This window comes from Rhynchophorus ferrugineus, unplaced genomic scaffold (assembly GCF_030347505.1).
Source record: "Rhynchophorus ferrugineus isolate W39M unplaced genomic scaffold, kcgeb_rfMv2 rfM1, whole genome shotgun sequence".
In the NCBI taxonomy this organism is placed as follows: Eukaryota; Metazoa; Arthropoda; class Insecta; order Coleoptera; family Curculionidae; genus Rhynchophorus; species Rhynchophorus ferrugineus.
The window spans coordinates 80,671,309-80,699,178 of NW_027472580.1; the positions used below are offsets into that span (position 1 = coordinate 80,671,309).

Sequence of the window (27,870 nt, forward strand, 5' to 3'; positions counted from 1 at the left end):
CTTCCCTATCACTGCATTTTTACTATCACTGCAATACAATTGAGTTGATAGGGGGTATTGCAAATAAATATTAAAATAGATGTTCAGGTCGAGGAGGATATTAAAACCAGAACTGTCTGGATTTATGGAAAGAGGCATTGTTGAAAAGAGCACCTTCGGTTTGTCTGAGCTCGATCAGACACATTGAAGAAGAAATTAACAATGGTGGAATCTTGAACATGTTTTTGATAGATTGGAAATAAACAGCTTAGTTATTCACGTGATTAGTGTTTCTGAAAGTGACAGTAATTGAATAAAACCTTATAAAAGTTGGTTTACGAGTCAATGCTGACGATTACCAAGTCAGGGTGATGAAAAAGGAAACGACTAAAGGTCAGTATACAATTGATATACATTAGTTGTAGGGAATTGTATTATAGAGTGTGAAAGCTTTATAAGCATGTGTGTTATTGTTCAGAATATACATGAACGTTTGGTTAACATGTATGAGGAGAGAAATAACACTAACTCTTTTGCAGATATGGCAAATGGATTAAGGAGAATGCAGTAATTAAATGTAGTGTTATCAGGAAGGATGTATAAAGATAGTAACAGTACAAACTAAATGGAAATATAGTAATATCACAATGACTTTACAAGGATACATTGAATCGAAAGAAACAAGAACTGAGCATAAAATATAAATATGCTCTCTAATGAAAGTAAAATACATTACTCAGATATACAATTGTTAATTATGTGGATTAGGCCTTCGGTGGATACCACTACATAAAAAAACGCGCGAGAACCCTACCTATACTAGTGTGGAAAAAAGTTTAATGTGTATATAATAAAACAACTCTAACCTTTAAGTTATTGTGGCTGTATAATTAATTGTAGTTTTAATTTCTTCACTAACATATGTATTAGGTGTATTATAATGTTAAAATAAATTGTTTTTAATAAATTTATATTAAAATTTTGTTATATGTCAGAGCCATAATGTACTAAAACTCAGAGTATCTGCGGCAACATTGCGACGTTTGCCATGTCATTGCTATTTTGAATTGACTATATATAATATATTATGCCTGTTAATTGTCCTTAATTATCCAAATTTTTCATTTTTGCTCTTTGGTGTTGTGTTGACTTCATTCACGAAAACAAGCTACACTTTTATTTTAAATAGTAGTGTCCTGTCCAGCGTGGTCTACACAATGTCACAATTTGCTGGTAACTAATATTACCAGCAAATTGTTTTTTCAACTGTTTCATTTCAACTAAAATTGCCTGTATTACTCTGTTAAAAACAATTCAACTAAGCCCTTGAATTCTTTGTTATTGTACTCTACGTGCTTCTTGTCTGCCCGAAATTAATTGTACATATGTTATCATAATCTGTATAGAAACATATGTTAAATTGTTCATTTTAACTTTAAAATCTCACAAATTACTTCATTTTAAAATATATTATATTCGGAATTACCTAAAATTATATTCGAAAAGTTTAATATGTAAATAATTTCCCATATGGGAATTGGCGGATATGTGAGGGATGTGTGAGTAAACACGGACTGTGTATTTCAATTCACTGTACATAGACCATACTGAGACACATAGATATAGGTCTATACTTCTCCAGTCTGAAATGTAATGATTTTTTTTTCTTCACGCAACGTCTTATAAGGGAATACAATTCTTGCTTTGAACAGGATCTTTACGGGAACTATGCACCCTTTTGGAACCTTCACACCTTGTAACGGAACATATTTGTTTAATTTTTACTCTTAACTAACTGCAAAAGTGATGTGGTGAAACGAAGTTGTTAGTTATAGTAAATATATTCTAATATAATAACGTTCTAACAAGTAATTTTTTTTCAAATCAATCGTAAACAACTAAAATGCATAAATACTACAAAATATTTGAAGTTTATAAATGTCACCTAATGTCATCAACGGTTAAATCTGGTCAGGTTCAAACCAAACCAAGAAGACAAGAAATTAAATCTGTCAATTGCACTACCTTTTATACCTCCGGCCACTGGTATAGCTGAAGCATATACAAACATGGTTCCAAAATCACCCATTTAAGACCCATTTCTAAGTATAATTAATCTATGGATACATCACATATAAAAATAAATATATATGTTGAACATTTTATTTAAAAGCATAGGTAAATATTGAAACAACATATAAATTAATTAAATTGTAGAAACGCATACAGGCATGAATTATAACATACGCACTGGTATTTATTAAAGCATTTTTATTGTTTCTCTTTGATATAATTGATAAATGTTTTATATAATTTATTACACATTGTTATTTTCAGAAATTATTATATCATCTATTATAATATCGTCGTTTAATGAGTATTCTATCATTAAGTTAACTTTTTTTAAGTTACTAGTTTAAACCAAATATATACACAATTTATTTTAATATAAAATAAATGTAAATAAGTCGTTATAGTAAACTAACAGCTAAGACACCAATAGGTGATGTGGCAATACTAACGATCTTCATGATGAACATATTAACCATCCAGGACAATTCCAGCTTCTCTGGTGGTACTATCCTGTAATTAAATAACAGAATAAATTAACGTATTAATTTTCTGCCAAGAAAACTTGTACGTTTAATAAAAAACCCGCAACTTTTGATAGCCCCAGGCTGATTTTTCACACAAAGTCCACTTTATTAGGTCCCTCCGCGCACTTTTTTTTATCTCAATTTAGTAATAAAAATGTTTTTTAGGGTCGTTTTTAACGCGAATTTGAGTTTGACGGCGTTCCCTGATGGGGGTTTTAAAATGGCACTTAATGCTGTTTTTGTTATAGATATTATTCCATGTCGACAAAATTTATTTTAAAAAATTACTAAAATTATGTAATGAAGTGAAAATTATTAATTAAATCACCAAAATATGTCTCTGACACGAGTTTGTGTTCGGGAAAAATACTAGACACATTAATACTCTTTGAAAAAGCCTGCTAATAAAAACTGCCTAAGGTTTTGACAAAGCTTGGTATGAGGGTATGCTATAAAACTAAACAAAATACTTCCTAAGTCTATGCTTAGATATTAACATCCTATATTTACAGAAAAAAACTGTAAAATTATATAAAGACATGAATATCCTGAATTGAAAAAAAATATCAGTAAAGGTGCTTCAAAGTGCTGTATATTAGCGAAATAATTGCCAGGGGTCCAGATATTTTGGAAGTTGTCAAGCAGTAGTTATCAGTTTTGGTAGCAAAAGTTTTACCGAATTTTTAAAAACTCCCTTAATATTTAGGACTATTATATGTCAAATTAGAATGTAAGGAATATGTTTAAAATAAAATAGTCTGGATATAAATAGCATATTGTATACAGTTGGTATAAGAGTTTTATCTATACAAAATAAATAAAATAAAGGCAGTGGAGATATCTGAGAATAAGTTACTGCATTATTATATCAACAATCACCTCTTGCATTGAAATTTAGAAATACCTACACTTAAAGAAGAAATGAAGTTGTTTGAGAAACAAAAGAAAGTTAAAGGATAAACCTATATGAAATTTCAATTTATCTTCAGCTAATATATATAAACAACACAGTTAAAAATTGGAAAAGTTCTTTGACATAATTAGTGCTTAGTTGAAGATTCCAGTTTTTTATGGAATTAAAGTTTGAAAGGCTATATTAAATACATGAAAATGTATAATAAATGACGTACGATATTATGCTGCATTCTTTAAATTAATTAGACCATTATCTTTGCTGATTATATTTTATGATATGTAAATTTATGCTAAAGGGAAATATTATATGTAATTTGTTTCACTCAATACAAAAAAGATAATTAGTATCATAAAGTGAGTTGATTTCATAAATAGGTTAATATGCTGAAGATATTTATTTTATGAAATAATTATTCTGATCCGGACACACATCACAAAAAAATTTATTGACCAAATTATTAATCAATTATTAATCTTGAAAAGTGGTTTGGTTATCATCATAATGGACAAATAATCTTAATAAAATGATAATCTTAATGGACCTAGATTTTTCAATAGGCTGCTTTAGCTAATTCGTTTTATTTGAAAGTATCTAAGGAGCAGTTTCAAAGATAAATGAAATAACCGAAAGAAAATATAAAGGAAGCAAACAAGAAAGATTTGAAGATATCAAGTTAATAACTAGTTACTGTTTTTAGTATTTAATGGTAGTTAATTTTTCCCTTCAAAATTAAATCTATTCGATTGTGATCTTATTTCTATACTGCTCGTTTCTCTCTGCGTTATTGAATGATAGTTATTCTATGTATGTTTCGATATTTAAAATGTATCTGACGAAAGTAATTCTGTTTATGCCTGTTTATGTTTATATTTATTATTAAATTAAAGCTATCTTCTTGAGATGCCCTTGACCAAATAATAAATATGAGTTATTACCTTAAATTTTTTAAGTAAGTAATATTTCCAAAATACCCATTCAAGAATGATTGGGTGCCACAAATAATTGCGTATTGCCAATCATGTGGGAACCAAATTGGTAGGTGGTGCCGTGGCTTAGCATTGCAGAAGAATACCAAGGGCGTAAAAATTATTTCTCTGCCAAGAGATGTGATGTATATCAATGTGAAGGATAAATCCTGGAAAAAAATAAATTATTATGAATAAACAAGCATAAAATACGATTATTACATTATACTACTATATTATTACATACAATACTTACAATTTCAAAAACATAGAATAAAAGTCGCCCAGCGATACCACAAACTGAATTCAGCAAATACGTGACAATAGTAATGAAGTACTTATCTAGAAGAAATAAAATTATTGTTAAAATTAGTATACAATTTAATAAAGCAGCATATAAGGAATGAATTTACACACAACATGAGTTCGATAGAGTTACGAAATAAACTAGGTTCTAAATTACTTGAAATCAATTTTCATATATTTATAGCTTCTAGATTTAGTTGGATATTTCGAAAAAAATACTTTTTTTACTATAAGATTTACAGAAGAAAGAAATCTTTTATAATTCAAAGGGCACAATTCTATATGCAGTTAAATGAACCTGCACGAAAACTAGGGAATCGTCCTAATGATCACTAAAAATTACACCTAGCTGTTCGTATATATTCTTAAATTCGGTAAGATCAGTAAATATTGACCGAGCCTCGAGTAATAGCCTTGGCAGATATCTTTATTATCTATAGCTTATTAAATATATTTATCTAACTCAATCCAGTGAACTTAATTAATGTTTCACAAAATCATAAGTTTTGTTGATCTACTTGATTTAACAAAAACAACTTGTGTTCTATTTGAAAAAATGTGTTTTATACCTAACAATAATTAAGCTTATTAAACACTTTTTCTAAATATCTGTATAACTGTTGATAATACTTTGTGAAGCCGAATATTCACCATCGACAAATCACTAGTACCAGGTAAGATATTTTTCCAAGTGGGTGAATGAACTACATGTAAAGTTACAAAAAAAATGGCATCATAAGCAAATCAACAATTATTAGGAAATATCGATTAATTTTTTTTTTCGCGAAACTTTCTTCATTTTCTTAAGTATCGTTTTTTGGTAGAGTCTTTTTAGAGAAAACGTGTGAATTATGAGCCAACATAATATATTTTGCTTGATTTAAAGAAAATAGCTCTTTAAGCTGTTGAAAATATACGATTAAACCAATAAATGCTGATGTTTTTTCGATGTAAACTGAAAATAAACATCCTCATAAGTTTAGATGGCTTGCAGGATTGATACTGGAAGCTGAGCATTTAAAGACTCCGTCGCCTAGCTATAACTAAACCTTTCAGTATCTTAATTAATCAGAAATTGGTTGTATGTATTAAGTGTGCCAATTATGTTATTTAAGCTTCATATCTAATTCGCCGTCTTAGTATAAGACAATTAGTAGTTTTGTCCTATATTTTTTCTGTGCTTTTTAAATACATATATTTTTGAACCATATGTTTGAACTTACTTCCCCATTCACTATCCGTTCCATAGTATTCAGACACAATCAAGCTCGATATCGACATTCCAGGGTTAAGCATACCAATCACCATAAGCAGTAATAGTGGCCATGTGTATTTAGCTACCTCTATAAATTCACGTAGGCGAGGTATACGTCTTTGGGTATCTTCTTTCATGTCTTTGGTGTAATACCTGTGGTATCGGTAACGTATTGGATACTATTTAGGGGGAACAAATTATAAACTTGCCTGAAGAACTCATTGTAAGTGACCAGTTGGAACAACACTGCTGATATCGTCATTATTACAGTCCCAGTGCCGAAATAAATAAAAGCTGCTCCTTCAACTGAGGGTGAACACACTATTGAGATCAATCGAAGTATCGCAGTGAATAATCCAGAAATTCCCTCGCCCACCATGTAAATTTTCATATATTCATCGGGAAATTTCGATATCACTGTCATATTTCCGGTACTGGAAAATGACATCGAACAACTAATTGCCAACATAAAACATACGGTCAATGCAAAGAAACCAATCTGCCCTGAAACAAATGTATATAGATTAGCAATAATGGGAATAAAGTAAATGAATTGTACCTACAATTATCTGTGTTAACTTTAACGAAGATCGTCTGTAGAACGAATATTGCCGAGTGAGAAATCAGTGTTACTATAATCCTACTCTTGGCTTTAACTTTGTGCCCAACAAACATCATCATAAAGGAGAATGCGGTACTAGGTCCTACGGTGATCAGATGATTGAGTGAAGAGAAATTGGCCTGGAGATATGTTCTGTCATTTGCGTCAGTGCTGTTCGATGTAACATTGCGAAACTTGTACATCCAGTACTGTAACCATATAAAAAATAATGAGCCCAAAATTATTTCAAAAAAACATTCACTATACATTTATTATACGTACATTAAAAACGTATAAAATATGTTGACGAAAACAAAAATATATTATTTTTGGATTTTTGCACCAGAAAAAAAATCTTTAAATAACACAATGTTAATAAAAACAAATTTAAATATCGACAATTCAAATGTTAAAGACAATAAATTTACAATAATTTAACAAATCTTAATACTATGAATCGGTTTATATTAGAATGATCAAAATAAATAAGTGAAATAATCTGTAGTTACTAGAGGAAGCTAATATGGAAATAGTAGACTTTTTATATGTAGTAATCAAAATTGTGTATTTTGTGAAACCAACTAATACTATTTACTTTGCAAGCTACCTGTCTTGTATAAAAGCAGCTTTTGAGCAGTTGGAAAGCAGTTCCATTATTAAAGAATGTTTAAAATTGAAAAATAATCCTTCCTAAAGAGATTTTCATACTACAGTGAAAAAAAAAGGTAAAATCTCAAAATCGTAGAATTATTCATAGTATCATTATTCTACAATGAACTACATTGCACCACTTAACAAACAGATAAATATGGCCCAATAATTCTTAGTTTTTTCATCACGTGAATATGAACTTTCTAAATTAGCTGAGTAGATAGATTGTTTTGAATTATTGATTATTTCTGGTGTCAGAATGTGAGATCAAACAAAAAACCGAAATTTCTCTTCCTATAGAAGGAGAAAATTGTTTTGAATGGCACAGTAAATAACACATTTAAAAAAGATTTATTATTTATTGATCACAGTATGATATCAATGCAAAACATTTCTGAGTTGTAAGTTATTTTTAATCGAAAATGTAAGCCATATTTTATAAAAGATCAGAAGTATTTATGTATCTATAAATAACACTGTATATTAGGTATAATCATGTTGAAATTTGTTGTTAAGTTTAAGTATGTTGTTTCATTATTTAGTAATATATTATGGCCATCTTTTTGATAACAGCGCAAATATCGGTTGAGTTTTAGAGTTTCATCAAGCTTTAATAATTTCACCGAATTCCAATTGCTTAAGAAGTAACATGCTCTGATTATTGTGCCCAGCGTCACTTTTACAGTGTCACTGATTTTATACCCCACGTCTGTAATAACAATTCGCTACTTTTTTTTTTATATTACTATATTAATGAAGTTTTACTTAACTAATAAAATTATCTTAAAAACCTCTGTTAAAAAGTTTATTATCATATTGCACATTAATATTAGATAGAACAAATATAATACGTGTGCATCAGTTCAACCATCAACAATTGTTAGAATCACAGACATTATTGGAAAAGTCTACGAAGTATAATCAGCTTTATTTTTGGACGTAACTCAATCGTTAAATAAATTAATGAAATAAATTTGGCATAAGGGACGCATTTAGAAACTACAGAAAATGTTACAGAAGCGATGCAATTAACTCGTAAAGTCCTATATCTCTGATATCTCTGTTAAGATGTTAAACAACAAAAAACTTATCCAATAATCACAGAAAAAAAAAGAAAAAACAGCAGGTGTACCACAAGGCAGTGTTTTTGGTCTCGTAGTTTATCTGCTCTATACACGTGATATACCAAAATTGAAAAGTTCACCATAGCTTCATTTTCTGACACTGCATTACCTTTTATTGTAAACAATATCGGAGAAGCTATCAGAAAACTGCCCAAGTAATGATACAATTAAATGGAGTCAGACATGGAGAATAAAAGTCAACGAGAATCAATCAGCGCATGTTGCGTTTATTTACAACCAAAGTATTCGTTTACTAATAAATCTGAGTAACACTATTATCCCTTACAAGGAAAATGTTAAGTAACTTAGAATTAATCTTAATACAAACTTTGTTGGAAAGAACATATCAAAAAGGAAAGAACTAGAATTAAAATCAAAAAAGGGTGTTAATTATTTGAATGGAAATTAAATTATTCCTACAGTAAGTTGTTGCTGTACAAGCAAATACTAAAACCTTTATGAACATATGGTTTTAAGTCATAAGAAGCACTGTGAATGCAGCCAGACACTATGAGAAAAATTACCTATACCCAGACTTTCTAATTCTAATTGTCATAGAGTATATTAAGAACAAATTAAAGCAACAAGATATGAGGAAATATTCTACTGCTATCAATTGTTATTGTTCATAAGCAAGACGGAACGTATCCTGGGATGACCTTTAAGATGTTACTCTTAGTGCAAACAATGTGGCATACGACATAACGGACAATCGACGAATATTATTAGTTTTAATATATTTAAAAACAATATTTTCGGACATCAAGTTGTTTGAGCAAAGAACATTTCACATTATGAATATATACCAGTATATTCTGGAAAACAGCTATAAAATTAATGGGATCATACAGTGCCAGACCAAATAACCAACGATAACAGTTCTGATATTATAACGGATGTTGAGATAAGTTGCAGTCTGAAACAACAAGTTATTTATAAAACATTAAGGAAACATCTTAAAATAACAAAATCCGAATGAACATTATAGAATTAGTGGAGGATAGCGGCATTGCCGTAATTTTATCAGCAACGGATGATTAAACACATCTCACATGTAAACATATATAAATATATAGATATGGCAGATATATAGACACAAATATTAATTCATAATACAAATAATTTACACGAACAGTTAGTTTTGATTACAATATTTGATATAAAAATACTTACTGAACTCGATTGTTCAGAAAATGTAAGGGTTTCATTTGGACCGATAATTTCCATCGGCGTTGAAATGTCAGGACGCACGTGAACGCTGGAATTATCAAAATATTATTCGACATAGTTCGCTGAAAATTAGGGGTTGTAACGTAGCGTGGTGGGTTCTTTGGAATATTAATGCGTCATAATTAAGGGCATTGGATGTTGAAATTGGTTACAGATTAGGAATTAATCAACCGCCAAATGATGTCGCTAAAGCCTACGTGACGTTTCCACTCACTCACACCAACTAGTCTCTTTTAATCTGTTAGGTATTTTAAATTGAGTGTACTTTTAATTTGGTTGTTGGTTCAAGTGCGTCTGTTGCTCTTTTTTAAATATATTTTTAGGTTTACAAATAGATTTTCATTGTTAAACAATACAAATGTCTAGTCAATAAATAAAACAAAAATTGTATCATATAAATTGCATCATAACAGTGAGGATCTGCCAAGGAAATGTTTACATACAAAGAATATACAACTCTCTATAGAAATGTTTAAATAAAACCATTACGTTATTTTCACTAGACAATGTTCCTTGTGCTTACAATATTTTCGACCATATATAATTTTTTTTAAAAGAAACGCCCTTTTGGCTTTAGATGATTGTCTTAACTGTTTCATTTAATATTTTAATGATTGAATATGGACTATCGTTTATGAAAATTACTCAATCTTCCGGTCTAATACACGTACATCCCCAGTTTTTTATCTGAACTTAAGTCATTCTTATAAAATATGAACGCTAATATTACATAGTGATGAAGGGAAATGTCCTGGAATAATACACCTTAAATGAAATAATATATAAAGGAAATGCAAGCACGAGATAATCTTTTTAGTAGTTATATTTTTAAAAAAGCGTGGCAGAAAATGAGATTTCTGAAGTAATGTATAAAAAATTGGAAATGGTATAAGGCTACGAAAATAAGAAGTACATTGCATGGAAAATATATAATAAATTAGGAACAAAATAATTGAAATAATTCAGAGATAAAACATAAAACCTACCTAACCTCCACTAAAACCGTTAAAAGATGAAAATATTACTATCAATTCATATGTTTAGCCAACATAATGTTATATAGCTGAAATCCATACTAACACAATATAATAGAATTTTTATTTATAATTTGCATGTAATTTTTATTACTAATCAATTATATGATAACCATAAGAAATCAAAGCCGATATATATATATATATATATATATATATATATATATATATATATATATATATATATATATATATTAATATCTCAGCCCGTGTATGAAGTAGTATTATCATTAAAATAACTTTATCCAAATTTAATTTGTGAGATTTTGATGCTGAGTGACAGCATTTCATCGATAAAGCAAGATCAGAGAACTGAGATGATTATTTTGCAACTAATTACTAATCTTTGGATCGCAGACCTTTTTAACCTTTTTATTATTTGGACAGCTATATTTATAAGTAACAATAACAACTTAAATTAACCAGGAATAATATATTTTTTTTTACTTATATAAGATTTTGTTGTTATATCGTGTGTACAAAAATAAAACCGAAAAAAAAACTAATCCTTGTACTTGTTGTTTCAGCTGTGCTATAAAAAATTATAAAAACTCTCATTTTGGGAACCCGTGTTCCACGAATACCATTTTTATACGAATATACATTACGAAGCGTATATTTCAATGTAAATAACCTAAAAAGTTATTTAATTATTGAAAATAAAACATCGTGAGTTGAGATCATCATTTTGTTTTTTCATCATACTGGATGGTTTTTACCGGATGGATGCTTATATTACAAATTGGATATTTTTTGGAGATTATTTTAAATTCTTCTTAGGTAAATAATTATGTCTCAACAAGCAAAGTATTTCTTTTATAGATTTTGATTTTCTTGTAATAAGCTTATTGTACGTAATTATTTGTTTTAAATTGATATGGGTACTAAAATTATAAAAATTATAATCATTAAAAATTTTGCTGATACTGATATTCTCATTAAAAATGTGAAAGATAATGCGTGTTCTTAAAAATTCGAGTAATGCAAGCTATATGCTAGGAATATGAATTAATTTTAGTGTTTTAATATACACCAGCAAATTATTTATGGTACGAAATAATTTTAATTTGAAAATAATCTAATTTGAAGTAGAAATTAGCTAGGCGTGTGCTATTATTAACTTACAGTTAATTATTTCTGTTACTAAAACATGTTGTAATATAATAAAAAAAAGTTTGAAAAAGAAGTGATTCTTTACGGTAAAAGGAGCCTCTTGAAAGTTGTCTTTCAACTAGATATTGAAAGAAGCAGACTATCTATATAACTAGAAAGGCTAAAAGGGAATTTTAAAGGAATAGGATGTATAAAAAATTATGAATTGTATGGGTTATATTAAAGCTATAAATAATGAAGCTCCAAGACATTAAGGTAGTCGGTACATTCAAGTTAAAATATAAATATATTAAAGATCTTTGTGAAAAATCGTAAATAAATAGCATAGTTTGTGCATTAAAATGATCTACAATTTATTAAGAGGGTTATCATTGATAACTCAACTTGATAACATAGATTACAACTATCCTGCAAGTAATGGATCCCAATAGAGTTCTACAATAATTGAAAAATATCCTCACATGGCACATAGAAAATACTTTATTTGCAAAAAATAATTTCCTTTAAAATAAGTTTTAGAGCTGTGTCTAAAAAGAGCTCAAAGTAAAGGAAGATAAATTTGAGGTGTTGTGCTCTATTTCTTCTACAAGCTTCGTCTTTTTTTCATATTGCATCCAATTGTCTATTAAATATGACAGTTAAATTTTGGTGAAATGTTCTTTCAAAATATATAGTTTAAGATGCCGTTGATTTTATATCTCCACTCTAAATGATGCTTGGCATTGATATGGTACGTGTTATTATAATTTTGAAATATTAATTTATGTTAATTAGGCAGGTAATCTTTGTTTAATTACTAATTAATGTAGATAAATATATACTATACATACTTTACTGTTTCTAATAAATAAAATTATTCTGTAATAAAATATCTAATATTTTAGTAATGGTCTGAGTTGATTGTATAATACATATTAAAAATATATAAATTAGTTATTTAGTATTCTGTTATTTATTTAGAAAATCTGTTAGAGATTTATCTATCAGTAATTAAAACATAGTTCTGACCCAAAAACGGTTGCTGGATTTTTTTATCGATGTAAAGCTATTGACACAAAGGATATTATAAAATGCTGCATAAAGGCAAAGCAAAATACAGTACGATTCATTTTATCTAAAATTGTTACGGAATATATCAAAGAAGCGTAAAATGTATTTTTTGCTTTATTCTAATTTTTTCTAATTTCATAGCCCTTTATGTATAGTGTAGTGAATTTCTTTATGAAAATTGAATTATGAAGAGTGCATTCTCATCTGCTGCTTTTAAATTACTTATTTTGGTACGCTGTAAGTTTTATAATGGCACAATGTTTGTAATGAACATAACAAGGTTCAAACGAAATACGAAATGCAAACAAATATATTTGAAAACTTATCGTCCATATTAAAAACATGAACATGGGAGTAGTATACAGTTTTCAAAACTTTCTTTTCTTTTTCCTAATTTTGAACTATCACGGTTACAGATGATTACAAATCAGGGTTCCGAACCTCAGATTCTGAAAAATATAAAGTTTTTTGAAGAAGAATTTTAATGCTGTTTCGATCGATAAAATGTACATTTTGTTTTAGTTAATACTATTTTTAAATGGTCTGTATAGAAATTTAGAAATTTGAGCAATATTGAAAAGTTTTTAACAGGTAGTGATCTATGGAATTCGTTTTTTTTTGTAAGATACAATTATAATTGTGTATATAATTTAAATAACTCTTAACCGATAACTCTTATCATTTTTAAAATATTAGCTCTCGATAACAAGTACCTCTATTGTAAATATTATTATTATTCCATAAAATAATATTAAATAATTATTAGCACACAATAAAGGTACTTCACTAAATATATTACATATAATTGATTTTATTAATCGGACATCCTTGTCTGACAATCAGCTCTAAAAATAACATATTAATAAAAATCGAAATTAAAAATTAATATACGCATTTTATAGTTCACATGCAAATAATAACAATGGAATAGAAAATATAAATTATATTATGGAAAATATATTGGTTTCTCTAGAGAAACAACGCCCTATAATAGCTTTGTTGTAAAGTTATAGATTTTTTGTCCAGATAAGACCTTTAAAAAGAAAGGAAACAAAAACAAATTGGAAAATTAATTGGAAAACTACGAAACAAAACTGGAAACATTGTTAGGGCTTCGGTGTTGTATTTCAATTTGGTTAAAAGTCGTATTTTTAAGGTTGAAAATAAGATAATGAATTAGATGTATGGTTAAACTTTTATGCATTTTGTTCTTATGGCTTAAATTTATATTTAAAACAGAAATAGTTTAACAGTTTTTTAGTTATTTTGGATTCAAAGTTTCAAGGCTCTTGTATATAACAAATGCATAACACCTTGGGGTAACAAATTTTCAATTAAAACTGATGTTTATAAAAATATTGTATAGGATATTTTTATTCTTATTCCCAATGAAATATTGGCCAGCGGGATCTAGGATACCCAGTCTAAGCATTTCTAATTATTTGATTTTAGTGTGAAAAAAATCAAACGCATGGAAATTATCCCGTATTGTCACGGTAAAAATATGAAAATGAATTTTCTGATTATTTGAGAATAAACAAGACTTCAAGAAAGCAGTCAGACGTTAACTGCGAGACGTTAGGACCAAAAATCGGACACACTGAGCAAATGAATTGATCAGAAAAGGCCGACTAGGAGTTTATAAGACGATAACATATCAGCTGAAAGACTTTGTACGATTTGGGAAAGATCTAAATTGATGGGAAATATCTACCACTCGTTTGGACTAAAAATGCAATTGTATATCAGTTCATCATCACTGCTTCCTTATTTATCAGTTAAAATCAAAGATAATTTTCTATCGTATATTTTAACTAACAGGGTAAAACAAATATATAGTACGTATTATTGAATCCTGATTCCATAAACAACGCAATAGATATATAAGAGAAATGGAAAATAAATTCGCTTCAATAAAATGGCCAATGCACGTCACAATATTGTGTTGTCGCATTAACTTGGAAATTTTTGTTGGTTTGTAATCTTCAATAATTATCGCTAATGTTTTGAAGAATTTTTGACACTTGACAACAGAGTCCACTAGTACCAACACAGATAGAATTTTATTGACTGATTCGGTTACATGTTCCCACGCATCAGACAGAATCCTGTCTCCTTTTAACTAGAAGTAAAATGAAAAGGACAAATCCGCCCTCAGTTTAAAATAAACTTAACATTTTTACAAACTTCATTTGGCAGCATACTCGACGTCATCTACGACGTGCACTGGAAGCTGTTTTATTAGGGGGACTATAAAAATGTTATTGAAATAGTTACGTAAAGTACGTTCACTTTATTCTAATGGAAAACATCTAAAAGTAAACATTGTCACTATTAGTGTCAAATCACTATTATTATAAATATAATATTTAAATTTAGCGCCATCGGTTCAATCTTTGAAAATAGCAATATTATAATAAAAAACATTCTAATAGTTTTTAAATAACTTGAGTAGTATCAGATCTGACGTTAGTCAATTGTGCATGATTATAATGTTTATCTACGTAAATAAAGTTGCTAATTACTAATCAACATGATTAAATATTTTAATATGTTTACATAACCTCTAACAATTGTTAGAATAAAACAATATATAGGTATTTTTATTGTTCAATCATATAAGATAATACCACTTACTTCATTGGCCGTCATAAAAAAAATTAGCGGCAACATATGTACGATGCCCATCAAAAACATAATATAACGAACTATATTTCGACTATCTGGAGGGCCATTAGGATCCAGTTCTTTTCGTTTTTTCACCGCAAACTGACTGACTTTCGCTGGCTCCTCTTGTTTTTCTATGTAGTTGTACTTTTCGTTTTTGCTACGTCTTTGGATCTCTTCTTTCTGAAGTCGTTCGATGGTCCTTTCGGCCAAATATTTTTCGTTAGAGTCGGGCGCAACTGAAACATTAGAAATATTCATTTCTTAGATACTCTTAATTAGTATTACTTGAATATCTTCTCTAATATTACGTAATAAGTTGGATTATATATTTTGTGTTGCATAATTAAAAGGCAGAGGGGATGTGTGCTAAATTTTTTAAATGTATTACCCTTAATTATTTAACAATCTGCTCAGTGGGTAATACGTATTTCGTATTATTACAGTTATATACGTGACATATAAAAATCACTTAATTAAATTGCAATATATTTATAGATTCTAGCACTAGTTCATGCAACACTTTATTTTGAAACCGTTGAATGATAGAAACATTAGAATTGCTAGCTATTCATTACCTCATAGTTGCAGTAATACATTGTTAAATAATGATAACATGGATTTGAGCCCGATGAGCCAATACATTTTAGATAATTTAAGTTCAAGTTGATTTTGTTGCAAGTAAGTGCTTCTTCCAAGTTAGACGCTCGTCTAAATGCATGCCAAGGTATTTAATTTAGCATTCTCTATCTTCTACGCAGGGTCAACGTTTGTTGAGTAGATTTTGTATTATTTTACCATGTTTTGAGACACAGTGATCTTCTAGTCCTGGTCTTTGTTTAAATTGTTTTGCTGTCTGTAGATCTCAAAACCTTCTGAGTGGTTACTCTTAAAATAGTTCCGTGGAGTTGCTAGCAACTCAATTTTATTGAACTGAATGTTGTGACTAATATCAAGACCATTCAGTGTTCGTTCCAGTCTGACAGACTCGTTTGTCCATATCTCATGTTAGCGTTGATATTATTTTATCCTTGCGCTTCGATTATTATCATCCAAATTATCAGTTAATCGTCCAAAATAGTTGAAGATCTTTAGTTTCGTATTGGATTAGAAGCAAGCAAAAGGAACACATTTTTGTCACAATAAGCAGCGAAAAGGCATTAGCCAATGAATACTTAAAAATGTATGTTAATTAACTTATTGGGAGATACTTCATTAACTTTCTTTTGAAGCGCACAGAGCTTAGGCACATTCGATTAGTCAAAATAAACAAATATATATTTTGAAACCACCAATTCCCATTACTATTTCAATGCCTAAGTTGCCGACTAAGCCAGTTATTAGATTTAATGGAAGTTCTATGTATTGGTTGAAATTTAAAAATGCCCTTATATATTTGATACATTTGAATGATGCTCATGATTTAATGATTGGGGATTTGGACAAAGTATATTACTTAGAAAATGCAATAAAAAATTAGGTTAAATTAGATTCAAGAAATGTGTTAGTTAGAGAAACAGCTTGTAGAAATAGAAAATAGGTCTTCTAGCATAATACGTAGAATTAAAATGAGAGAATAAAGTGTATAAACAATTAAGAATATTGTTTAATATTTGGTGAAACGAAATCGCGGGTTAAAAGGATAAACCAATTGGTGATGAATATGAATTGGATGACATTGGCAAAGGTGCCATTCACATATCTAAACCAGGTAGAAGGTTTTAGTTTCGCAAGTTGGCTAGCATGCCTTGTTTTTATAGTGTTTCACGAATATATTGATATGGGAAGATATATGAGGGAAACGGGATAAACGGTGCCAGAAACTGGAAAAATGTGAATGAAAGAGAAACAGTTTAATGAGGGGAAAGGGGTTCCTAGATTCTTATTGGTCATTTATTTGAGTTTGGTACTCTGGTAATAAACAAAACTATTGGTTATTTGTAAAATAACAACGTTATCTTGTATTTGAAGGACTCATGCGTATCTTTATAAGTAGGGACGTGGATTGATTGCGGCGTATTGGCTTACACCTGTGACTTCAATAAACTTTACTTGGCATCGCTTATTTGACAATTTCTTCCTTTATGCAGAATTTCCATCCTGACGTACCCTGTGTGGTACCTAAAGCTACTCTGTTGGAATTACTTTTCATATACCTCCATATCGTTCAATATAGGCGCAAGGTAACCTGTTATTATTATTATGTACCGAATGTGTAAGGCTAATCATTAAACTGTGCCGCACAACCGTGTAACTTTCGATGATAATTTGGTACTAGAGGCTGAACAATAAACGCCAGGTTAATCAAGCGCCGCCATAACAACTTGGTTGCCATAGATTCTCAGCGTTCACCTGTCCCATTCCCAAAATCTAATTAATATGATTCTTAGCATAATATATCGAATTGTTTATGCGCCAGATATTGTGGTCTGCTTAAATTTAGACCTACATCTTAATGGCCAATGAACGACTAGGCGGTAAGTTAAAACTTCATTATTAAAAAGTAAAACTTATTAAACTTATATAAAATATTAGAATGTTAAAACTTTGGTAAATATTTTACCGACAGGGCTCAGCGGACGAAAGAAACGATGACTATTTGTACCATATCATAGTCCAAGAGTAACGCGTTTTATAGTGGTTAACGGGACTGTTCCAGTTTGACAATCCAACTTCGGAATCCCACCATGTTGACTGAACTACAATATAAAAAGCAAGATAAATTCAATATTCAAGATATGCATGGTAAAACTGAAATACCGTAATAATACATTTCGACTTGCTGATTCGTTCTATAACCCTCATTTAACATTTTTTCCGCATTAATCAATAAAATAATTGCAAAGGCAACATGTCTTAATCGCGGAAGAGGATATATAGTGGACTAAAACTGCTCCCTCAAAAGGTTGCGAACAAATCAACAAAAAATGTTGCTTCGAATTTATATATTAAGTAGATCTTTTTTCACTACTCTCTATATTATGATGCAAGTATTTTTGTGTTTTGGTCCTCAAGTCATATTTCAGATGTCTACTTAATATTTGTGTTGCTTTACGTGCCATATAGTTTTATTCTTTTTAACTATTTGAATATACATATTTATCAATATATTCGCAGCTTACACTTATTAATGGAACTATATAGTGAATGTAGCTTATATCTAATACTTTTCTAATACCTTATCTAATATTTCATGCAGAATTATGGCACTAATTCAAGCTGTAGTCTGAAATTAGTGCTCCCGTATATATTTCTTTAGTAGGGTATAGCTGAATATTTTTAGTGTAATAGGAAAAGGTTAAAATCAAAAGATATATTGATTCAAAGTTCTTGATTCTTTATTAATCTGATGAAATTATGACAAGTCTTAGCCAATATTACATCTTACAGTAGTTAGTAGGTAGTGTAGTAGTAGTATCTTACTAACACAAAACAAATTTTTTTTTTAGGTTTTAAAAGATAAAGTACGCTTAATATTCACTCTTAGATCGTACACATTATATTATAGCCATCTATTTGATACAATATAATGCTGAGTTATTTTTCCAAGCTCAAGAAACGAATTTCGACGATATTTGATATATCAAGTTATATACGAACATAAGCAAAATTTCATAATGAAATGAAATGAAATTTTAAAACTCTAAAGACACAAGCAGGCTGTGTGTACAATTTACTTCATACTTACAAGCAATGAGACCAAAATAGGTCCGAATGAGACTTTAAAAATTGTTTTGTGCACTGTTTCATTACCATGGAAGAGTCTTAGATATTCAACAATGCTCCTGATTAAAATGAGAGGCTAAGTAATTCACTCCTGCTCACTCCTGCTTGAAGCGAACTAATATTGAAAGCGATTTAAAAAATATTAGCTTCTGCTTTACAGTCTTTTATGCAATAGCAACTGATACAAAGGAATTATTTCAACATTAAGCTTATTTGCCAGATTGAGCTCTTCTCGTCAATTTTATAACTACTGGCATTCCCTCTGTTGCGAATAGTTATCAGCTGCTGCAGAAGAGCATTTTCTGGACAGTTAGGTTGGCCAAAACCATTATATTAGTGGGATCTATAAACTGAAAGATTGTTCAAATAAATGTATAGTAGTTGAGAGAAAATATACGGGAATTTAAAGTAACATCTTGGAAATTTATATCCTCTTTTTTGCGTTTCCAAAAATTCGGGGTTTAATTTTTTTAACGTTTGATTTTTAAAGTTGCAACAGGTCAATTGAAAAATCCCCGGCCTACCATAGTAAAACACATTTTTTTCGCAAAATTGGTTTTTTAATTCAACATAATTCTCTTCAAGGGTGATACACATGTGATAACTTTTCCATACCATTTTTGTAATACGATTTGTCCTTTGCTTCAAAATAGGCCTCAGTTTCGGCGTTCAGTTTCACCTCTTCATTGGATAAAAATTTCTTCCCAGCGAGCATTCTTTTGAGATCTAAGAACAGAAAATAGTCGCTGGGAGCCAGATCTGTGGATGAGGAAGCAATTCGAAGATCAATTCATGGATTTTTGTCATCGTTTTCACTGACTTGTGACACGGTGCATCGTCTTGGTGAAGCCTCACTTTCTTTTTCTTCAAATTCGGCCATTTATCGGCGATTTCGTCCTTCAAACGGTCCAATAATGCTATGTAATAGTTGCTGTTGACGGCTCTTCTTTTTCAAGGTATATATTCAATGAAAATTATTCCATTGCCACCCCACTGTTGCATTTTCCCACGCTTTGGATCGGGTTCATCGTGTGAAGTCCACTCTGATGACTGTCGATTGGACTTTGGAGTGAAATGATGAAGCCATGTTTCATCCATTGTCATATATCGATGCAAAAACTCGGGTTTTTGCTTGGTCATCTTCAAGTACTGCTCCGAATCATCACCTCGTCATTGTTTTTGGTCAAAAGTAAGCTCTCGCGGCATCCAAATATTCGTGAATGATATGATGTACACGTTCAGTTGATATCTTTAGAATGTCTTCTATTTCATTCAGTTTTAATTTACGGTCATTCAAAATCATTTTGTGGATTTTTTAAACGCTTTTGTCGGTAACAACCTCTTTTGAGCATCCACTGCGTTCACCGTCTTCGGTGCTCATTTCACCACGTATAAACTTAGCATACCAATCCTTGTTGATTGATTTTCCTGGGGCAGTGTCGGAAAACTCGTCATCGAGCCAAGTTTTTGCTTCAACTGTATTTTTTCACATCAAAAAGCAATATTTTATCAAAACACGAAATTCCTTTTTATCCATTTTTTAACAATAACAAAAGTTGCTTCACTCAAAATGCTATAGTTCACAAACTAATGATCAGACAGCTGTCAAATTTACACGCCCATCCTTTGAGAGTTAGGGCTAACTAAAAAACTTATGGATTTAATCCTAGTAGCTCCACCTATGTGTCAGGCCGGGCACTTTTCAGTTCACCTGTTAGTTTTTTGTAGGTTGCTTCATTATCAAAATAAGAGGCTAAGTAGTGGTTTTACTCCTGCTCGAAGCAAGCTAATATAAAAAGATGACAAAAAAATATTTGCTTCAGCTTTACAGTCGTTTATGCAACTGATAATAATACGAATGAATCACTTCAACATCAAGTTTATTCAACTGAATAACTATAGGTATTTCTTATCTTTGAACATTTCTGTTACGAATAGGTAATAGCTTATGTTTATGGACACTTTCTGGACAGTTAAGCTAGCCAGAACCACTACATTGGTGGGATCCACAAACTGGACAATTGTTGATATAAATGTATAGTAGTTGAGAGAAAATATGTTGAAATTTGATCTAATTTTTGCAACTAAAAATCCCTTTCCATATTTCCAAAAATGCCCGGTTTATTGATTTTTCAATCAGTAATATGTGGTCTTTTCTCCTATTTGAACTCACTCTCAACAAATAGCTTCTCTATTTTAAGCTTCTATTAATTTACTTTCTTTGTCTTCTATATTACAGCTATAATTCTCCCTTGTCTGACATTAAACTGGATAATTCCTTATGGTACCAATTTATATTGATCCCGTTTTATACCTATCTGATACCGTATTTTAGGATCGTTTCAGTCAATTAGAAGACATAACGAAAAAGTTAGCGAAATCAAAGTTTTGCTGTAAAAGCCTCCTGTTACGTTATAAAAAATCCTACTTGTTGTCCAAGACAATAAATAGGGAGAGACGGAAAGAGAGAGTGAGAGAGGGAGTGGGAGAAAGGTAAAATACCGGGAGGATCGGAGAACAACATCCAGAACAGATCGCTTTTTATTAGAGTCACGCATTTTCTTGCAATAAAAGTCCAAACGCACAGCTATGGAACGATTTCCGTTTATTTTTATTAACCTGTTGGTACATTTTTACCGAAAAGTTATTATTTCTGTAACAAAGTTACATTTCTACATACATATTTTAAATTCTATAAATTTACCTTTATTTTATTAGTAGTTATTTGATATTATATTTGGTATATGTATATTTTGCGTCGGTTGCGTGAATGTGTTCATATCAAAGAACTTGGAATATTTTAATTGTCGTTTTTAAATCATTTCCATTGTTTTTCAAACCTTTAATGAAAACTGTGTGCTGGAAGAAGATTGATTATTGGCAGAGTTTGGTTAGAATAGAGCATATATGTGTATGACGTCTGAAGGTTACCAATCACCATGTTGCTATTGATACAGCAGGTATATCATAACTAATAAAATCTCGCCACTGTTCACCATCAGTTAGGACCTTTCTGGCTTTAAATAGTTTCGATGTTTTCTTTTCTCAATTCACAAGTTTAATACGAATTCGATCCCCTTTCGTTCAAGAAACATGTCCAAACCATTGTAATCTATATCATCTTGTAATCTGAATTTATTCGTTCTCTCCAGTTCACTGATTTTCACGTCTTATCACGTCGAATAATTTAATTTCCAAAATGTATATGTCTTAAAAAGTACAGCGCACTACCGTTGATGCCCGGCATTATGTCTCTAATGAAAAACTGCAGAACTATATCCTCTCTGAACTCATAAAGAGAGTGATTCAGAGTATTTTGAGAGGGTGTTGCAATGCGCAGTTAGTTGTGTGTACAGTAAAATGTGTGTGATATCGCGTATACTACCATTCGACCTGATTCACAATTTTTATTTATAATAATATAAAATATTCATTAAGTTAAGATTATAATTTTACACAAAATACTACTTATTGAATCAATCTTCTACGTATCATTATATAATGGAAATAAAAAAGATATTTATTCCTTATTGGGCTGATTGTTGAAATTTGAACGTAGTCATAATCAAATGTCTTTATTTTTAAAGAAATCTTCATAATTGCTTCTTATTCTTCAATATATTTATTTTGGAATATTATAGGGTTCTATTTTATGGACTCTCTAACATATTTGTAACAGATATTCTTGCTTCTGATAGGTACTTATTGAGAACTGTTTTTGTTATGAATATGTTTAAAAAAAAATCTAAAAGTAAATTTCAAATGTTCGACAAAACAATACGTGGCCTATAAATTATGATAAAATTATACAGTATTAGGAGGCCATACCATTAGACTCTAAAGACTTTTCGTTTCTCCTTTCAATATTTTCACTATATACTTTTTATTTTTTTACAAATTAACAAACCAGAAAAATAATTTTGAATTGTTTTTAATCATTGTTTTTTTATAAACTGAACTAAATCATCTGTGTATTTAAGTTAAGCGTTGAAGGAATCAACCATTTTATTAGCATAAGCGCAATTATGTGATATCGCAAACTTCGATTATAAGTTGCAAAATATATGAAAAACTACACAGAAATGCATGAATTAGTCTCATATTATATGTGGTATTAATAATGTGGGTATATTGAGCCATATATTGACCTGAATAGAGCCACCACTTATTTGAAAATCAGAGAAATTGAGCAACAATTCGTATCATTTGAATATACCAAAAATTGTGATTCTTTTCTGGCATTATAGAATATAGAAGAAAATATTCAGGAGTGATTTTAACCAGGACCAGAGAGGCAAACTAAATAAATTAATTTGTGGTCCCAAAAAAATATTACGCCAAAGTTATTTCATTCATCAAACAGAGAGAAGATTATTATAGACTGAAACGAAATATGATTTGATGGAAGTAAATTTAATGTCCTAATTATAAGCAAGGACGGTTTAGAACAAAAATATTTAAAATGGACCATTTATTATTAATTGAAGTAAAAGTCATTAGAGATCATAAAAACACCATTTGCCCACTAAAATCACTTAATCCGTAATGTAGTTCAAGATAAATAGTTTCAGAGATAAATATGTAAATTAAACTGAATTTACTATATCAATCAAGGGATCCATAGATATTACTTATTTTTTAATATAATTTGTCATTACAATTTCATTCTAATTAATATTTTAAGCTTAATATTAATATTAATATATGAATATAATATCATAAAACAATTAATATATAATAATAAATTAATTTAAATAATATTGATATTTAATATCATTTGATGTGGTGAGAAATTGGGAATAAGTGTTATTAAAATGTATTAGTTAAAAGTCAAAGCTTAAAATATTATATATATATATATATATATATATATATATATATATATATATATATATACAAATATATATACATTTAGATAGTTATGATATAAATTAGTTTTGATAGTTAAATTGATATACATACAAGCCACTTCTAGAGACAGTCTTGGTTTCTCCATGTTATTCTGTTGTGAGATCAACACCAAATGTCACACACCACTGATGGTTTTACACTGGACTTATTTCATCTAGCCACGAAGATCTTTATACTGTTTAAAGCTTATATGAATCTCACCCCTCAAAAAATGGATGATGTGACAGGAAAAATATTATTATTCGAAAACACTTCAATTCGAATTAATGTGCGTATAACACTTAAGATTAATCGATTTTGGCTGAGTGTTACGATATTAATTAATGTTATCACTATTTTTACAAAGGATAATTAAGTTATTAATATAAATTTAGATTAGTTATGTATACATAATTTATGCCTAGAGAGACGTAAAAAGGTAGACAAGTAAAAGTTGGTGGTGATATCTATAAAGTAAAACGGTTTAAAATGACCAGATAAAGATCTCTTATTTTTGATCCTTTTTTGAAAATTTTTGAATAATTAATTGATTAGTTAATATAACATGCATACAAATATATTTGAACTTTGAAACTGTTCTCATTTCTAAGGCGTGATACGTATATTACATAGTATTTTAAATTAATATTAGAAGTTTTTGTGTTTTAAACACATTCACAGTTCATAACTGGCATAGTCGTTAAGATTCTAAAGGTACTTTAAGGCTGTTCTCTTTTATATTCAATCAATCAACCAATTATCAATTTAATTAAGAAAAGAAGACAATTTGACGTAAAAGTATGACAATTGGAGTTGTAAAGACACAAAAGGTAGACTGAAGATCTCAAAGGCCACGTAACTATAGATTATTCCAATTTAGAAACATTCAAATTTTGAAAAACACCCCTAGTTCGTTTTAAGAATTTAGGGTGTAACGTCACTAAATTCGGACTGAAGTTGCTGGGAACTAACACAATTTGGACTTAAGCTTACAGTTCAGGTCCGACCACCAAAATCAGACTGCAGTAGTTTAATTTATCATCTGTATACTAAAATTTGGGAAACCGTTCCATATAGGGTATACCAGGGAAATTTGGGTAGTAAGAGTGTTACTCATTATATAAACAACGGCAAACTGGCGGACCAAGGCGCAGGCGATACTCGGAATTAATTTTACAGCAGCAATAAGTTGTCCAGACGAGACAATGCTCTTTCGAAAGCTCAGGGTTCGTAGTCGTAGTTACGGGCACAGTCGAAGGAACTAAGCAGTGTTTTATGACTAGAGTCTGTAGTGTAATGACTGAGACGTCTAGAGAAAGAGATTTGGGCTATTTGGGATAAAGTTAAACCCTCAATGTCATTCTGTATCGCCTTTCAACAAGCCGCTAATTTTTTCATTGGAATAAAAGAGGATTTTAATGTAAGTTAGATGTTCTTGTCTTTATATAACATTTCATAACTTATCTACACAAAATGGAGTGACATACAATGCCTGTATAAAGTTGTAATCAAGCTTTGTTCGTCCGAACTTCCTGATTCTGCGTTTACTGCAAGGGGATATTAAAAAATAACATTTTAATAAAATGTTTTATAAAAATTTTTGAAATATTTTTATATATCTTGTAGATACTTAGTTAATCATATTATATGTAGCCATTCAGAATATTCCATTTTTAACATATCAACCAGAATAAGTAACAAATAGTTATTAATTTTCGTATTACATAGCCTTTGCTCAGATGTTGTGCACAATTAGTCATTTTGAAAAATATCGCCATTTGCTATATTGTCAGCTAACTGAGAATTTTCATTATATATATATATATTCTTTTGCAATAACTAAAAAATCTAGAAACAGCTTTTCACACAAACGAATATAATTAGGTTCCTGGTATCGCTAATTAACATTTAAATAATATAACACAATAGCAGGTTCATAAAAATATATATAATAGTTTTTTATTGCTACATTACCTGTATATGTGGTAGTACTTTCTTTTTTCGGTGTTGCTCTGTTTCAAAAGCATTTGTGCAGAAACATCCGTTATAATTTTCAGTTTTGCTTTGCTTGAAAGTATGTAATACCTGTACTTACTTCTAAATATTTTAGAAGATTCTAATTTGGGCTAAGCCTTGAGGTGGATGTCTGATGAACCTAATCTTTAAGTTGTAGCCACATTTTCATTTCCGACATGTTAAGGGAAATGATCTGTGAATATACACATATTATGTATTATATTAATCGATGTAGATTTCATTGAAAAGCCTAATTTTAAAATTACAATTAGGAATTGCATCTTCATTAAGCAATGCTATTCCACATTTAGGTCCATGATCATCTAGTCGAATTAACGAGAAAGAATAAACCTTCCTATTAGAAAACTTCATCTAGGAGATCATAAGAGATTTCCTGAAGTTTGTCAATGATAGAGTAAATAACGACTTTTAATAACTGATTCTGCACTGGAGCAGAATCCTTTGGAAAATAATTTATTTTATTTGGACCTTCATATCCTGGAAAATAACACTCATAAATAATATTTACCTTAATTAACAAAATAGCGTCCAATCAACAAATTTTCCTACAATTATACCCCAAAAAAAAAACAAAAATATTTCATTATTTTTAAACTTTTTAAACTGAATGAAAGAAAAGAAATTTCTAATCCTATTTCCTCCGACCGTCTATTCATTTGGACGCGCAAAACGTGGTTATGGATATGTCTATTTAAAATCCCATTCTATATTTCTATTATAGACATGAACTTTTGATATTTCTCATTCATAAAATAAGAAATTGTTATGTTTATAAGTTTGTTAGTTAAACACAAAAATTGTAAAGGAATAAATTAGATCACTTTTATTTCTGATAAAAATACATCGATCCCATAAACTAATTATAAACTTGCGGTCGGATAAAAACAGTCACTAATAAACTACACGAAACGCGAACGCTTCCAGAAAATTGAGCCGTAATTTTGTTATTATTGTTATTTTTAAAACCCTATAATGCTCAACGCTTTTCATATTTATTCCTATATGTACGCGGGAAATAAAATTTTTGCTATGTGTGCGGTTTTACCCCAATTATTAGGCCTGTATGATTCCGTTTAATTGAATTTCAATCGCTATCAAATATTTTTTATTCTGCATTTTCGGTTTGCGATATTTTATCTAGGGTGCCAATCAGAATTGCCAGGAATTTTGTTTAAGTTTCATTTGAACACCAAAATATTCCAAAATTAGATTTTTATAAAAGGCCTATTTTTATATCGATTTCGAGATACTATAATGCATTTTCAACCTTATATAGCACTATGAACTCTATATAGCTTTTATAGTGCGTTCTAAATAACAGTGACCTCACGTGATCAAATTTTATGACGTCACAATGTTGTCGCAACTTTGCCTTTTTTTACTTTGGTATTGAAGTAACAAAATTATAATGCAAATAAAGTAATGAAGCAAAAATATATAATGTATCAAATATGTATATGTTATCAAATATAACGTATTTTTCTAATATAAATGTTACTGAAGGATTTGAATTAGAGTTAATTGGACAACCACTGTTCGTAGATTAGTGTTCTTTTATTATATTTATATTAAATTATTTTCCACATCACATATGAAATAAAGCTCTCAATGCGTTTTTCTTTATAGTGATATCCCCTGGGAGCCTAATCTACTTAAATAATAATTTTATATCCAAGTAATTTTTTTATAGTTTCTATGTCACGTTTTCTAGTCAAGCCATTTTCATATG

General features: G+C 29.6%; 1 protein-coding gene across 1 annotated transcript; it reads right to left on the minus strand.

The window, feature by feature from the left end:
• Nucleotides 1-2,233: 2,233 nt before the first annotated feature.
• LOC143194237 (equilibrative nucleoside transporter 3-like) lies at nucleotides 2,234-24,336 on the minus strand. The gene is made up of 8 exons (XM_076400885.1): nucleotides 24,177-24,336; nucleotides 15,459-15,727; nucleotides 6,582-6,828; nucleotides 6,228-6,522; nucleotides 5,987-6,171; nucleotides 4,714-4,799; nucleotides 4,428-4,627; nucleotides 2,234-2,562 (listed from the first exon to the last, which is right to left on the minus strand). Exons 1-8 carry the CDS (start codon nucleotides 24,208-24,210, stop codon nucleotides 2,451-2,453), a joined length of 1,428 nt encoding a protein of 475 aa, XP_076257000.1. The 5' UTR covers nucleotides 24,211-24,336; the 3' UTR covers nucleotides 2,234-2,450.
• Nucleotides 24,337-27,870: the final 3,534 nt, after the last annotated feature.